Genomic DNA, 13176 nt, shown 5'->3' on the forward strand with positions numbered 1-13176 from the left:
TTGAGGAGACAGAGAGGAATAAAGAAGTGTACTGAAGAGAGTTGGAAAAAAGGCATAAAGTAAAAAAGAAAGTAAAGAGGGAAGGGTTCAGGGATAAATGGGTCAGGAGCGAATGCTTCACAGTTCCACTTCAATTACATCTAACCGACAAAACAAGCTTTGCAGTTTCTCCCTCACTCACACAGAGACACATTTCATAGCTCTTTAACCGTCTCTGCTCAGCGTAATAGGCAGGGTCTTGTATTAACCTCCACAAGGACATACTTGGGTTCGACACATAATAAAATTAGTCATCTTAAGCGAAATGTACTGTGACAATGTGACACTCCAGCTCTGCTTTTATGGACAGACATCAGTAGGAAGCAGAAGTGAACTGTTGATTTACAGCACACTCTTTGACATGCAGGCCAAATATTTCATATAGTGCACAACCTATAAAGTTAAGACCAGTTTATACACAGTCCATTTTCAAAAAATACAGGGCATTAAATTGCACTGTGTTAGCCAGAGGATCATCTTAGAGCCATCAGTCCTGCAGACAAGCTAGAGAGCAGCTGGGCAGCGCTGAGAGGAGGGCAAGGCCGAAGGCTAAAACCCCGTCTCATCTGAGAGATCCATGAGCACCTAAGTACAAACCAAATCCTTCCAGCCCCTTCACCCAAAAAACTATCCAGCTGTGTAAATCCACAGAAAACATGCAAACAGCCATGGCTCTGAATGGTCGACTGGGAAAATGCGTCACAGTATTAGTGGTTATAGGAACGAAAACATGAGGACCCCAAGAGGCATAAACGTGAGGATGATGAGATATAAAACATTGTAGATTACACTGATCCTTCACTGGCACGCTGACTACCAAAAGAAACTACAAGACCTCCCTGCAACAACAGGAGGCACATGAGACGCAATGGACACGATGAAACAAGGGCAGGAAAAGTAAGAGAAACACAGTGAATAAGATGTGTGGTAAAAGCAATTTTTGATGCTTATATGACTCCGATTTTTGGTGAGATATTCAGGGGTTTTCGACTAAATTCTTGTCTTTTGTGATGCCATCAAAGTTATTAACTTTAAGGTCGAGTATCGAGTGAGACTACTGCAGCCGGCAGCGGTGAAACAGGCTGCAATGTAACCACCCGAGGCCTTTGTACACCGTCAATTTACATCCACTTAAAGTGCTTGTTCTTGCAGCTGACAGGCTCAACGTGCTTTTCTAAGTGTCTGACAACATTACGCAAAGGATCCCTAAAGAGATATTCCTTTCTGTTGAGGAGTAAGATGCATTTTGTTGAACCAGAAACTGCCCCAAAATCGCTATCACCAAACCCACCAGACTCCATTTAAATACAGAGTAATTTTATCATTGTGAAACATGCTTGATTTAAAGTCAACAGAAACAAAATAAAACTCAAAAAACAATCTTGCTTTGTCTTTCTACTGTTCCAAAAATCACCAAGTCTGGTTTGCTTGAAATAAACCCTTAATTCACCGAGTTAAATGCAACAATATGCTGGATCTATACATGCTAAAATTAATGTTTTTTAAATGGAGTCTGGTGGATTTTGCAACGGCAATTCCAGGGCTGTTTCTGGTTAAACAATAAGGATCTTAGTATGTAACAAAAAGGTCTATCTCTGTCGGGATCCTTTCCTAATGTTGTCAGACACTTTGAATAACAATCTGAGTCTATCAGTGGCAAAAGCATAAACTGATCATGCGAACCTGCCTGAGTGGTTACACTGCAGCCTGTTTCAAAAACAATTCCCATTAGTCACTTAGACACGAAAACATGGGAAAATGTGGTCCAGGTAAAAAAACACCATTTAACTTCCCGTTAAGAAACATTCAGTCCGTGTTTGTGAGGGTTTACGTGTGACCAGTGTTCCTCCCTGTTATTGATGTTTTTTCCTTATTCGACATGTGTCATCATGATTGTTAAGATGCTTCCTCTTGCTGCAATACCACAAATAAACCCTCCACCCACAGTGACTGACACTTCTCTTGGTATTCTTTGGTAAATGCACTACAGCATTTCTATAAGTCTTTTATCCAAAGCTCTCTACAATTTGCCTCTCACACACCCATTCACACACACACACACACTCAGACACAACACATACAAATTACAGCCTTTGCTTTGAGCCTCTATTATGAAAATGGTAGCTGTCTCTTATTAAATCAAACATGTATTTCTTATTGATATCAACAGCACGGATCAATTAGAAAATGTTTTGACAATAAAATTTGACCAAAAGCATTTTATGTTTCTCAGTTTCAAAAACATAACTCTAACAGGACATGTGGTCACAAGTAGGCCAAACATCAGCTGACAGACACTCTGACCGTCTCCACAACAAACACACATAATGAGCGTCACCAAACTAGCACTTACTGCAGGGCTATTGTATTGTAAGTGGTTTGTAATTTTGTTCTGCACTTGTACTGCACGTGGAAAGGTAAACATGTCATACAAGTTTCCAGGAGAGAAGGTAAAACATGCTTTAAGAAAACGTTAGAAACTTCAGAAAACGTTAGAAACTTCAACATTCAACAACAAACTACAACATTAGAAATTGTAAAGACTACTGTGCTTTCTTACCTTTTTCTTTTCCTTCAGGTCATACAAGGCCATGGTGGCAAATAAGGGCTCGATATCAATCTCAAACCTATGAAGACAAGAAGGAAATTAGTGACTCAATAATAGCCTTAATACTTCACTTATTTAGCATTTAATCAGTTGTTTCCTTTTCTATTCCATTTCTGTGGATTGTTGTTGTTAAATGTACTACAGTAAGTGATAACATGCTTTAACTGAGGGTTAAGAGATAACTGTGAAGTTGCCAAACCACTGCAAGCAGAGAAATGAGTTCTTTCAAAACATTTGGCAGTTTTATGGGTTTTCAAGAAGGACAAGTGAGATCGAGATCGAAAGTCAGAGAAACTCTGTGCGTCTGTGCGAAAGAAAAGAACAGAGAAAGAGACAGAGAAAAAAAATCCCACAGAGAGAGGGAGGGACAGTGATTTTCTGGAGAACAACAGGCACTGCACAGAGCACTCCTCTACTCCTCCACACTGCGCTGTCCGTCCGTCATGTCTACTGCGAGCCTTTTTGAAACAACTACTCAAGAGTTTTAAGTCTTGTATTTCACATGTGACAGACAAGAATGTACTGTGTGTTGCCAAGCAAAAGGTCATTTTCATCAACGAGGGGGTGTTGGAATAATTTCTCTTTAGCGCAGCTAACTGTTAGTCCCTTGTCCAACTTAAGGCAGCTGTTTAAATCCCCCCCTCCTACGGTATTATGAAAATGTATGACATACTTGATGGCCTGGCATCTGATCATGATGCGGTCTCCAGTGTGTTCTTTCGGGCAGTCAGGAATGGGCCGGATCTCCACTGCATCTTCCTGGAACACAACAGCAGAGAAAGTTTTTAAACCATGCAAAGAGCAATGGAGGAGTTGTTACATTTGGAGGAGATGTATTATCTGAATATTCGCATGAGTTTAAGATTTGGGAGGAGCTGAAATTAAATCTACAGAATGGAAAGTTAACAAGGCACAGAAGTAAATCAGTTACAGGCAGGCAGGCAGGGTGATGCTTTTTATATCAAGTTCCCCAAAGAAAGGCTTCAGAAACTAGTTTCTAATGTGTAACTTTTCCTCTTTATAGGAAAAAGAAAGAGGGAGATACATGTCTGTTTCAATTTTCCACATCCTTAGGTGATGTCTTCAAATTGTTTCTTTTGTCTGACCCAGTCCCAAATCAAAAAGCATTCAGTGTACTATCACATAAAACAAAGAAAGTGAACCCTTTAAATGATTTAAATTGTGCTTAAAAATAATTTTAAAAGAGGTCAATTGAATATCAACAACTAATTTCCGATTAAAAATTAGGGAAAAAAAGGTCATTTTAAAAAGATGGTTATAATGCTGATGTTATGTCTTGTATTTATGGTAATTAATATTCTCACATAATTAAATATTGATTGACTGCATATCAAGACAACCTCAGGCACCACCCTAATGGCAAGATGATTGAAAACAGTTGGGAAATAAAGCATGGTATGTGTTGGGTAATACGACTTCTGGTTTATTGATTAAGTCTGCATCTTGGTGTGTATGCACTCTAGAAAATAAGAAAACTGGATAGAAAGAGACAGAGTGACAGAGACCAATCCTAACCCACACTGTCCCCATATTTGCCAGATATTTAATACTCTGTTGTTCTAAAACTGGGTCCAGTGAGTGACCCTGACCCAGGGAACCCACTGGTTGTCTGGTTGTAGCTGTACTGTGTTACTGTAATTTGAAGCATTCTCTGCCACAAGAATTTCTTTTGGGATAAATAAAGTTCTACTGAATTGAATTGAACTGAATTGCAGTGAAGCATGTGATAATCAGCTCTCTCTATATCTCACCTCATCTGCTGGTGGGTAAAGAGCAAACAGCTCAGGATGTCTGTTCCCCTGTCGTGCCTCCTGGTTGAAGCGGTCCAGCTCCTCGTGGCTGCTAAAGGCCAGCAGCCCCTCCACTCTCTGGTCCGGAGTCAACCCCCGCAAGTCGAAGTCAGAGGAGGTCAGTGTGCGGCCAGAGTCATCACTCAGCCCCGCTAATGTTGGAGACTTGACCTGGGGCAAAGACAGAGACAGAGAGGGGTGAGGGGATGAAATGTGAGTGGGAAGGATGGAGCAATAAGACAAAAATACAGGGGTATTAAGGCAGAATTTCCAGAGGGATGTTATTAAGAGCGACATCAAAGAAATGGGTGCAGGGTACGGAAAACTATATTAATGGATATCTGGTCAAAGCCTGTTCTTCCTCCATTTAGACAATATTATCTGAATGAGGTTTGATACAAGCACCATACTTCCACAGCATGTTATGAATGTTCACCAACATACACTGAAGTGCAGCCTCCATGCTCATGTTGTCAGCAGACTCAACAAACAGCTAACAGGCATTTAGGCAGTCTAGACAGCTTGTGTTTTGGCCTGGAGACAATGACAGTCTCCTGTGGGCTTTCTTCTGATCAAGGCTGTCTCAATGTAAAGAACACACAACGCAGGCTTGTGTTTATGTACACTGTATGCTACAGAGAGTGTACTTACAATAGTCTATATGTCAGATGTTCAGCAGGCACTGCTTTCTTTCCTTCCTTCCTTCTTATAAAAATGCAGTTTCCTTGCTGTATTGTCATATTTACAGACATTAAAATGTCACCAGATTGCAGAGAATAGGGCCCCTGAATAGTGTCATACAATAGGGAGGTATGAGTTACTCGTCACTAGTGATATCGATGCATTGTACATTAGCTGATCGAGTTGTGTAATCAGAGATCTCCCAGCAGGCTGATGGCTTGCCAGACAAAAATCATAGCAGCAAAGAGGGCCAAGCGGACAAGTGCCGCATATTTCTGACATCCAGTTACCTGCAAGCAACAAACTGGACAAAAATGAACACCATTTGTTTTATATTTTGTAATGATTTTGTATCATATTCAACCATCCATTTATCCATTTTCATCTGCTTATCTAGGGCTTGCTTGCACGGGACAGCAGGCTGAGCAAGGTACTCCAGACGTCCCCCTCCCCAGCACAGTTTTCCAGCTCCTCCTGGGAGATCTCGAGGCGTTCCCAGGCCAGATAAGATAATCCCCCCAGTTTTTCTGGTCTACCCCGGGACCTCTTACCAGTTGGACATGCCCGGAAAATCTCTCATGGGAGGGGCCCGGCATCCTCATCAGATGCCCGGCCCCTCTCCGGCTCCTCATGCAAAGGAGCAGCAGCTCTACTCCGAGCTCCCTCTGGATGTCTGAGCTCCTCACCCTATCCCTAAGGCTGAGCCCAGCCACTCTATGATGGAAACTCATTTTGTCCGCTTGTATCCGCAATCTCATTCTTTCTGTCACTGCCCAAAGCTCATGACCATGGATGAGGGTTGGAATGTAAATGAACCAGTAAAACAAGACTCTTTCAGCTCAGCTCCTTCTTCACTACAACGGTCCAGCGTAACGCCTGCCTCACTGCTAACGCTGCATCACATGTACAATGTCAATTTTTTACAAAGTAGTTTGAACTACTCTTTCTAAGCAGCTTTATTTAACCAAACTAGATTTCTCTCTAGGGTAGTTTTGCTGCAGTTCACCCTTTCCAGGGTAAAGTAATTGGTCGCTTGCGAAGTTATGCTTTCAAAGTAGCTTCCCCAGTACTGCAGTGTGATACGCAAAGATACTTCTCAGACTAGAGTCAGGTCTGACAGGACAATCAAGCATCAGATATGCACAAAAGAGGTCTTCTGTTGTACAACGAGATGTCAAACAATATTCAAAATGTTACACGATATTCATGTTGCATTGTGGCTTCAGTTAGCTCCATCTTGTTTTTGCTGTTTCGGTTGGGATATAGAGGATTCTTATATTTACTAAGTGTTTATGTGTTGTTTGATTTCACCAACCTCTACCACCATATACAAATAAATCCAAACTCTGACATTAACATAAACACATCTTCACTTCGAAATTCTCCTGGGAGAGGGAAGCAAAGGCAACAAAATACTTTTATGAGCATCTTTATAACAGTCAGGTACAGAAGAACATAGGTGTTTTTGACATATCTGGGGCTAGGAAGAATTTGATTTCTGTTAAAACTGCTGTTAAACTGTATTAACAGTGACTGATTGGAGCATCCTCTGTCCATCAGGGCTCTCAGGCTGGCACTGGCACCATATGGAATTACTCAGACTCAGCTACAGGGCAGGGCATAACCTCACTGCTGCCATGTTACATCCTTCTTGTCTCTTTTATTCCCATCATCCTTCACTTTCACATCCCAGCTCTCAAACCACAGGCAAGGACTGACCGAGCGTCCACCCTTGTGGAGCTTCACCCTATCAAACCTCCAACGGAGCATCACACCATGATCCCAGGGCTATTGCTAAAACAGACCGGACCATAGAAGAGAACCTATTAAGCGCTGAGGGACAATAGCACTGTTCTTCCCATCTCTGTCACTCTCTCTCTGGCATGTAGCTCGTGGGAAGCCCGCAGCGGTAATAAGGGCCTTTTGGTTTGGGTGATTAACCAGAATTGGCAAGGATGGGGTGACAGGAGGGGGCTGGTGAGACTGGCTGGTGGTGAGGGATGGCTGGGTAACTAGCCAGAGAGGCTGGGAGTGGCGCTGACTGGGACTTGGATTGGCTGGGACTGTCTGATGCTGGGAGACGGGGATTTGGCCACTATGGGACAAAAGAGCTAGAGAGAGGGAAGTGAGAGAGGATGGGAACTTGGCCTGAAATGTCGGTCGACTACTGAAGCAGGGGTCCCTAAAGAAAGTAAAGGACTGAGGCATGCAGTCATAAGCTATTGATAAAAATATGTGGAAAAAATATTTAACCACAACATCTCTGACTGTCCTGTTAAACACACAGAGGTGATGACAGTAAGTGTATAATACTCAGGTTTAGTTCTGCATGAGCCACGTTGAGTAAACTTGAAAGAGCCACTGCCACAGTGGAAAGAGTGACAGGAATAACAAAACACTGTTGTGTACACTATTAAAGCGCTTCCCCACCCCAGTCTCTCACTCCTCCCTCACATTTCACATTAAGCCTTGATTAGTATGGACTGCCACACTGCTCTAAGTTAATGGTCTTCCTCTCACAAAAGACACTTTAAGTGCAACATATTGACATTCAAGGACAAAGTTGTAAAGTAGCTTTTTTTTAGTTCTGTTTCAGTTTGAGAAATGTACTTGTTTGCTTTCTTGATGGTACTTAGGTTTAAAAATCTGTACCAGTCTCATGTCTGTGCAGAAATTATGGAGCAGGGGGGACAATTAGCTTAGCCTAGCTTAGCATAAAAAAACTAAGAGGAAAGGGAAACAGCTGGCCTGGCTTTCACCTGCCAGCACGTCTAGAACTCAATAATGTTGTATAATTGTGTTTTAATCTTTTTTATTTTATTTTATTTTACTGAATTTTATTTTATTTTATTTAAATTTATTTATTATTTATTTATTTATTTTAATTAAATTAAATTCAATTTAATTTAACTCATTTTATATCATTTTATTTTACTTAATTTAATCTTATTTTATTTCATTTTATTTTAATTCAATTCAATTTAATTCATTTTACGTAATTTTATTTTACTCAATTTAAATTAATTTAATTTAATTCAATCTTATTTTATTTCATTTTATTTTACTTAATTTAATTTAATTTAATTTAATTTAACCTTATTTTATTTTATTTTATTGTAGTTTAGTTTAGTTTATTGGCTACTGGTGTGCACCATACACTGAATTTTGTTTGTTCAATCTGTACACAAAGAAAATGCAGAATTTTAACAGAATGTTAATTTGTGATCCTTATAGGTGCTGGTACAGGATAGAGGCAGGCTGTCAGTCTATTAAAGGGGATCTCTTATGATTTTACATATTTTGTGTCTTATATATAGTATTATAATGGAGGATGTTTATATCAAACATGGCCAAAGTTCAAATAACAAGGTAAGCGTATGTAAGTAATTCCTGCAATTAAAAACCTCCCTAACGCAGGTATAAGGAATTGTTAAAGACAGGACTGACTGAAAAAGGAAAGTGAGGAACTGTTCAGTGTAGGAACGCTGCATGCCACACTTCACAAGACCAGCTCTAAAGAAGTCTTTCTGAAGAAGCCTTAAACTTCTCCTTTATTGGGTAACAAACAAACAGATATTGACTGACTGTGTTTGTGTTTCTTACTGTCTTCTGCTGGTTGTCTGGCTCGATGTCGGACTCAAAGGTCTGTTTCCGAAGGAGTTTGTGTAGACCTGCTCGTTCTGAGTACGCACTCCAGCCATCGCCCTGGCACCTTCACACAAACCCACACACACACATGCACCAGGTCAAAGACCCAGACAGCTAAACACACATAAAAAACAACATGCATTGTCACTACTGATACACCTCTGCACCTCTAATCAAACTAGATAACAACAAAAACAGAAGCCTTACACAACACAGTCTCAGCATCTGTTTGTATTGTATGTGACTGTGTGGGAGAGAGAGATAGAGTGTGCACTACAATGTATCAGACAGGAGATCCCAGTGTTTAATGTTTATCAGGCTCTCTCAGGCCTTTTGTTTCCTGTCTCACAGACACGCGCAGCGTCTCAGACAGTTGGCACCTGTTGCAATCAGCTGAGAGACTGGTGAGGGCATTATGTCTGTGACTGGGGCTCTCTGGTGCAGCTTAGAGTACATCTAGTTTTCCATTCCTGAACTATTAACTATTATTTTTAACTCCAAAAATAGATTCAGTTTTGTCGTTTTAAGGTATCTGTCATGGTGTGTATATGAAACCAAAGGGCATGTACATCAGTTATACCACTCTCAAACTATAACTGTTGTGTTTATGTAGATGGTTTACCTTCTAGAGACCACAAGCCACGGCTGGATGTAACTCTTTACGCAGTCTCTCACATGTGGATCCAGCTCCACTCTACAAAGAGAGGGATAAGGAGGATAAGAAGACAAGTATTTTCATGCAGACATGCATGCAAACATTCACAGACAACTGAAAACTTTACATTCCTCCTCAATCTTAATCTGTACCTCAGGGTCAAGGTGCAGGACAAGTGAATGCTCTGAATATGCAGAATAATTTTACACTGACAACACTGAATGTCCTGTGAAAAAATGTCTTAAGCCAAAAAACTTAAAGCTAAATTCAAGCTAACATAATTTAGAAAAGTTCTATAAAAATTATAGACAACATGAAGCACATAAAATTAGCAGAAAAACTCAATAATAATTAGACAAAAAATCAATAAAAACAAAGAAATTCATGAAAAACAACACAGAGAAAAAAGCATACAGATCAAGCAGTACTGCATCACCGTACTACGTACTGGCCATTTTTAGTTTTGTTAAAAGGAAGGTGAATATGTCCAACTTGTCTATTCTTTTAACTCCATACACCTGATGTATGTCTAATAACTAAATAATTTAAGCACCTTATATGACCGTCTTTTATCTATATCTATCATACGTATGAAGATGCTTGCCAAAACTGACATTTTAAATTTGCTAGATAAACAACATAAAGAATAACTTTCCTACATGGACTTCAGAACCATGTTAGATTGCAAGCAAGATGTTTTTGTGCGCAACTTCACACAAAAATAAATCTACCAAAAACTTCTACAGCAAGGATTCAGCAGCTGAATGCATAAAGACTGTTTGACTTTTAACACCAAGGTGCATCTTCTTCAATTATGTATCACTATTATTCATAGTGCTAACATTTTAGGGAAGTTTTTTTTGTTTAGACAGCGTGTGTGGATTCCTCTGCGGCCAGTGTCAGACATCCTGTGACTCACCCATCGTCAGGGACAGAGTGTCTTACAGTGCGACACTCCTTCTCCACCTGCTCCACCTTCAGGTCATCATCAGGGAAGTCTCCCAGTTCCTGCATCAAGGCCACATCTCCACTTCTTAACTGTGACATCAGGAATTCCTCCAGGTCTAAGGGCTCCACTGCTTCATACGACTGAGGCTGCAGAATGAAAGGATGGTGGAGGAGGGGAAGAATTAGGACACATAGCACCAAAAATCATACTATAAGGAACATACAGGAAGTAATATTTGCTAAAGTGCAATTTAAGGATCCTAACAGAGTGCAGTGGATGACCAGATTACTTCTTAAGGTTAAATATGAGTAATTTGCCGCCAAAGCATGAATGCAACTAAAACACTGCCTCAGAAAAGGGAATATGGAAGATACAACAAACATGACTAATGAGTTGTACAGTCCACATAGTGCAGAGAGGCACAGAGGAAAAAGGAAAGATAGGAAGGGAGGTGGGACCAGGCATGTTGAATCATGACTATTTTCTAATACCTCATACCTGTAGAGGAACAAGAGATTGAAGCACATACACAAATAGAAACTGGAACAAACTGGCCTGTAGAAAACAGCAAGGACAGTTTTTTGTCTGTGTGTCTATTTTTAGACAAAACTCTATCAGCCTCCACTCCAGAGCTACAGCAGATCAAAGGCAAAGCTGTAATCACTTTTATGTACAGTGCAAACGGGCTGAAATTTTCATTTGGGTCTTGGAATCGGTACATATTGTTCAAATCAGTGCACATAATGAGAAAAATATCCCACTGGCATTTAGAGGAGAAGATTAAACACACTTTTCATCATTAGAAAGAGCTCACAGGAAGAAAAAAAAATGCAACTGATGAGATAACACACGGCCCTTTGTGGAGCCAGGCGGGTATCACGAAAGGGACCTGGGAACCTGCATGGAGCAGGTGTTTCTGTGAAGAGTGGCAGCAAACTGGGCAGACCTCCAATCTGATTACAGTCAGCAAGCTGTGGCCGATGAAGGCAGAAGTTTAGAAATAAACTTATACCACAATATCATGGTGAAAGATTTCCTAAATAATAACAACAGGAAAGTGTCTTCTCAAAGTCTCTTAACATATACAAGGATCAGCCACAACATTAAAACCACTGACACTTGAAGTTAATTACATTGGTTACCTCGTTAAAATGCAATGTTGCTGGGTAACCTTTGATCCTGGCAGTCAGGTGGATGTCACTCGACACACACCAAAACACCGCTAAGACCAAGTACCCCCCCTTACAGCAACGGCACCTCCCAATGGCAGTGGCACCCCCAGTAGAACACTGCACCATGCCACACGGTAAAAACTGCTCAGGAATGACCCAAGGAATGTGATGAAGAGTTCAGGGCATCGACCTGGCCTCCACATTCCCCAGATCCTAATCTAATCGAGCATCCTTGGGACATGCCGGGACCCCAGAGTTCCTGTGTCTATGCCAAGTCGGATCCATGGTGGGGCCTCTGACTTCTGACTTCTGACTGACCCCTAGAAGTTTCCTGTGCTGTCTGGCACCAGGGCATTGGCGACACCATCCTTTAAGTCCTGTGGGTTGCAAGCTGGGGTACCAGAACGTCCCACGGATGCACAGTTGGATTGGGATCTGGGGAATTTGGAGACCAGTACAATGCCTTGAATTCTGTCGCATTCCTCAGGCCATTCCTGAGCTGTTTTTGCAGTGCGGCATAGCACATTAACCATCTGGGGGGGCGGGACACTGCCATTGGGAGGTGCTGTTGCAATGAGAGGATATTATTGGTCTGCAACAGTGTTTGGATGAGTAGTGCATGTCAAATGGCTTCCACATGATTATCAGAACCCAAGGTTTCCCAGCAGAACACTGTGTTGTATCAAGATAATCAATGTAATTCCTCACCTGCCAGTGGTTTTAATGTTAGCAGTATATAAAAAAAATATTTAAAGGCGACCCGCCTAAATTAGGAATTCCAATATGTTATTTCCATTATCAGGGAATGTTCCATCAATATTTATGAAACTGACCTACTCTCTCTCAAAGCCAGAAACTACAGAAATGAGTCTCAAACTCTCAAACTGGAACTGCTCCATAGACAATGAATGGGAGTCTGTTTTCATGGCCCCACACAAAGTTTGTTTTCTTTTTCATACCCAAATGAACTTCAGCGTTCTCAGTTCTGAAACAGAGAATGTATCCATATACTCAACCCATTCACCTGGCTGCTGAGTGTCATCTATTAAATCTTTCCCAAATCATTGTCTATGGAGCAGCGTCAGACTTTATACTTGATGACATCACACATTTAAGTTTTAGCGCTCTAGTTTTTCTAGTTCTAGTGTTTTAGATGACAGAAGTAACATGTATGAGTTTTGAAAATGGGCATACTTCCCCTTTCAGCTTTTAATCCTGCACACTGTGCCACACAGGATGCATTTGCATGACAAATATGTAGTGTGTGAAAGAGTGGACGTGAGAGAAAGTGTGCAGGAGACAGGAAGAGCAAAAACAAAAATAGAGAGTGAAGCCAGCCACTGGCATACGCACCAACAGATAATATGCACACACGCAGCAGAGGTAGAGATAGCTGCACCAATGAGGTGAGTCACTGCTGTACACAACTTTTAAACACGTAGTGAATTCCATTTGCCCTCAGACATGTTTTTACACATCAATCCACCCTAAGGGATAATTTTCTCTGCTGAGCACTCCAGAGCAAATTGTACCACACGGCTTGGTATTAGCATGCAACACAAGAAGGGACAACTGTACAGACAGCCAGATGGAACAACTGTATCATCATTACG

At 41.0% G+C, this 13176-nt stretch overlaps 1 protein-coding gene across 2 annotated transcripts in view; it reads right to left on the reverse strand.

The window, feature by feature from the left end:
- dock8 (dedicator of cytokinesis 8) overlaps window positions 1–13176 on the reverse strand; it is a 73641-nt gene that overhangs the window by 44448 nt on the left and 16017 nt on the right. For both annotated transcript variants that reach the window (XM_033619213.2, XM_033619214.2), the window contains 6 exons: window positions 10362–10537; window positions 9410–9481; window positions 8743–8851; window positions 4420–4629; window positions 3321–3406; window positions 2600–2666 (listed from right to left, as the gene is read on the reverse strand). In XM_033619213.2, coding sequence (XP_033475104.1) covers window positions 2600–2666; window positions 3321–3406; window positions 4420–4629; window positions 8743–8851; window positions 9410–9481; window positions 10362–10537 — 720 coding nt within the window. The remainder of the gene's footprint in view (window positions 1–2599; window positions 2667–3320; window positions 3407–4419; window positions 4630–8742; window positions 8852–9409; window positions 9482–10361; window positions 10538–13176) is intronic.

The sequence above is a fragment of the Epinephelus lanceolatus genome, chromosome 9 (assembly GCF_041903045.1).
Source record: "Epinephelus lanceolatus isolate andai-2023 chromosome 9, ASM4190304v1, whole genome shotgun sequence".
NCBI classification, from domain to species: Eukaryota; Metazoa; Chordata; class Actinopteri; order Perciformes; family Serranidae; genus Epinephelus; species Epinephelus lanceolatus.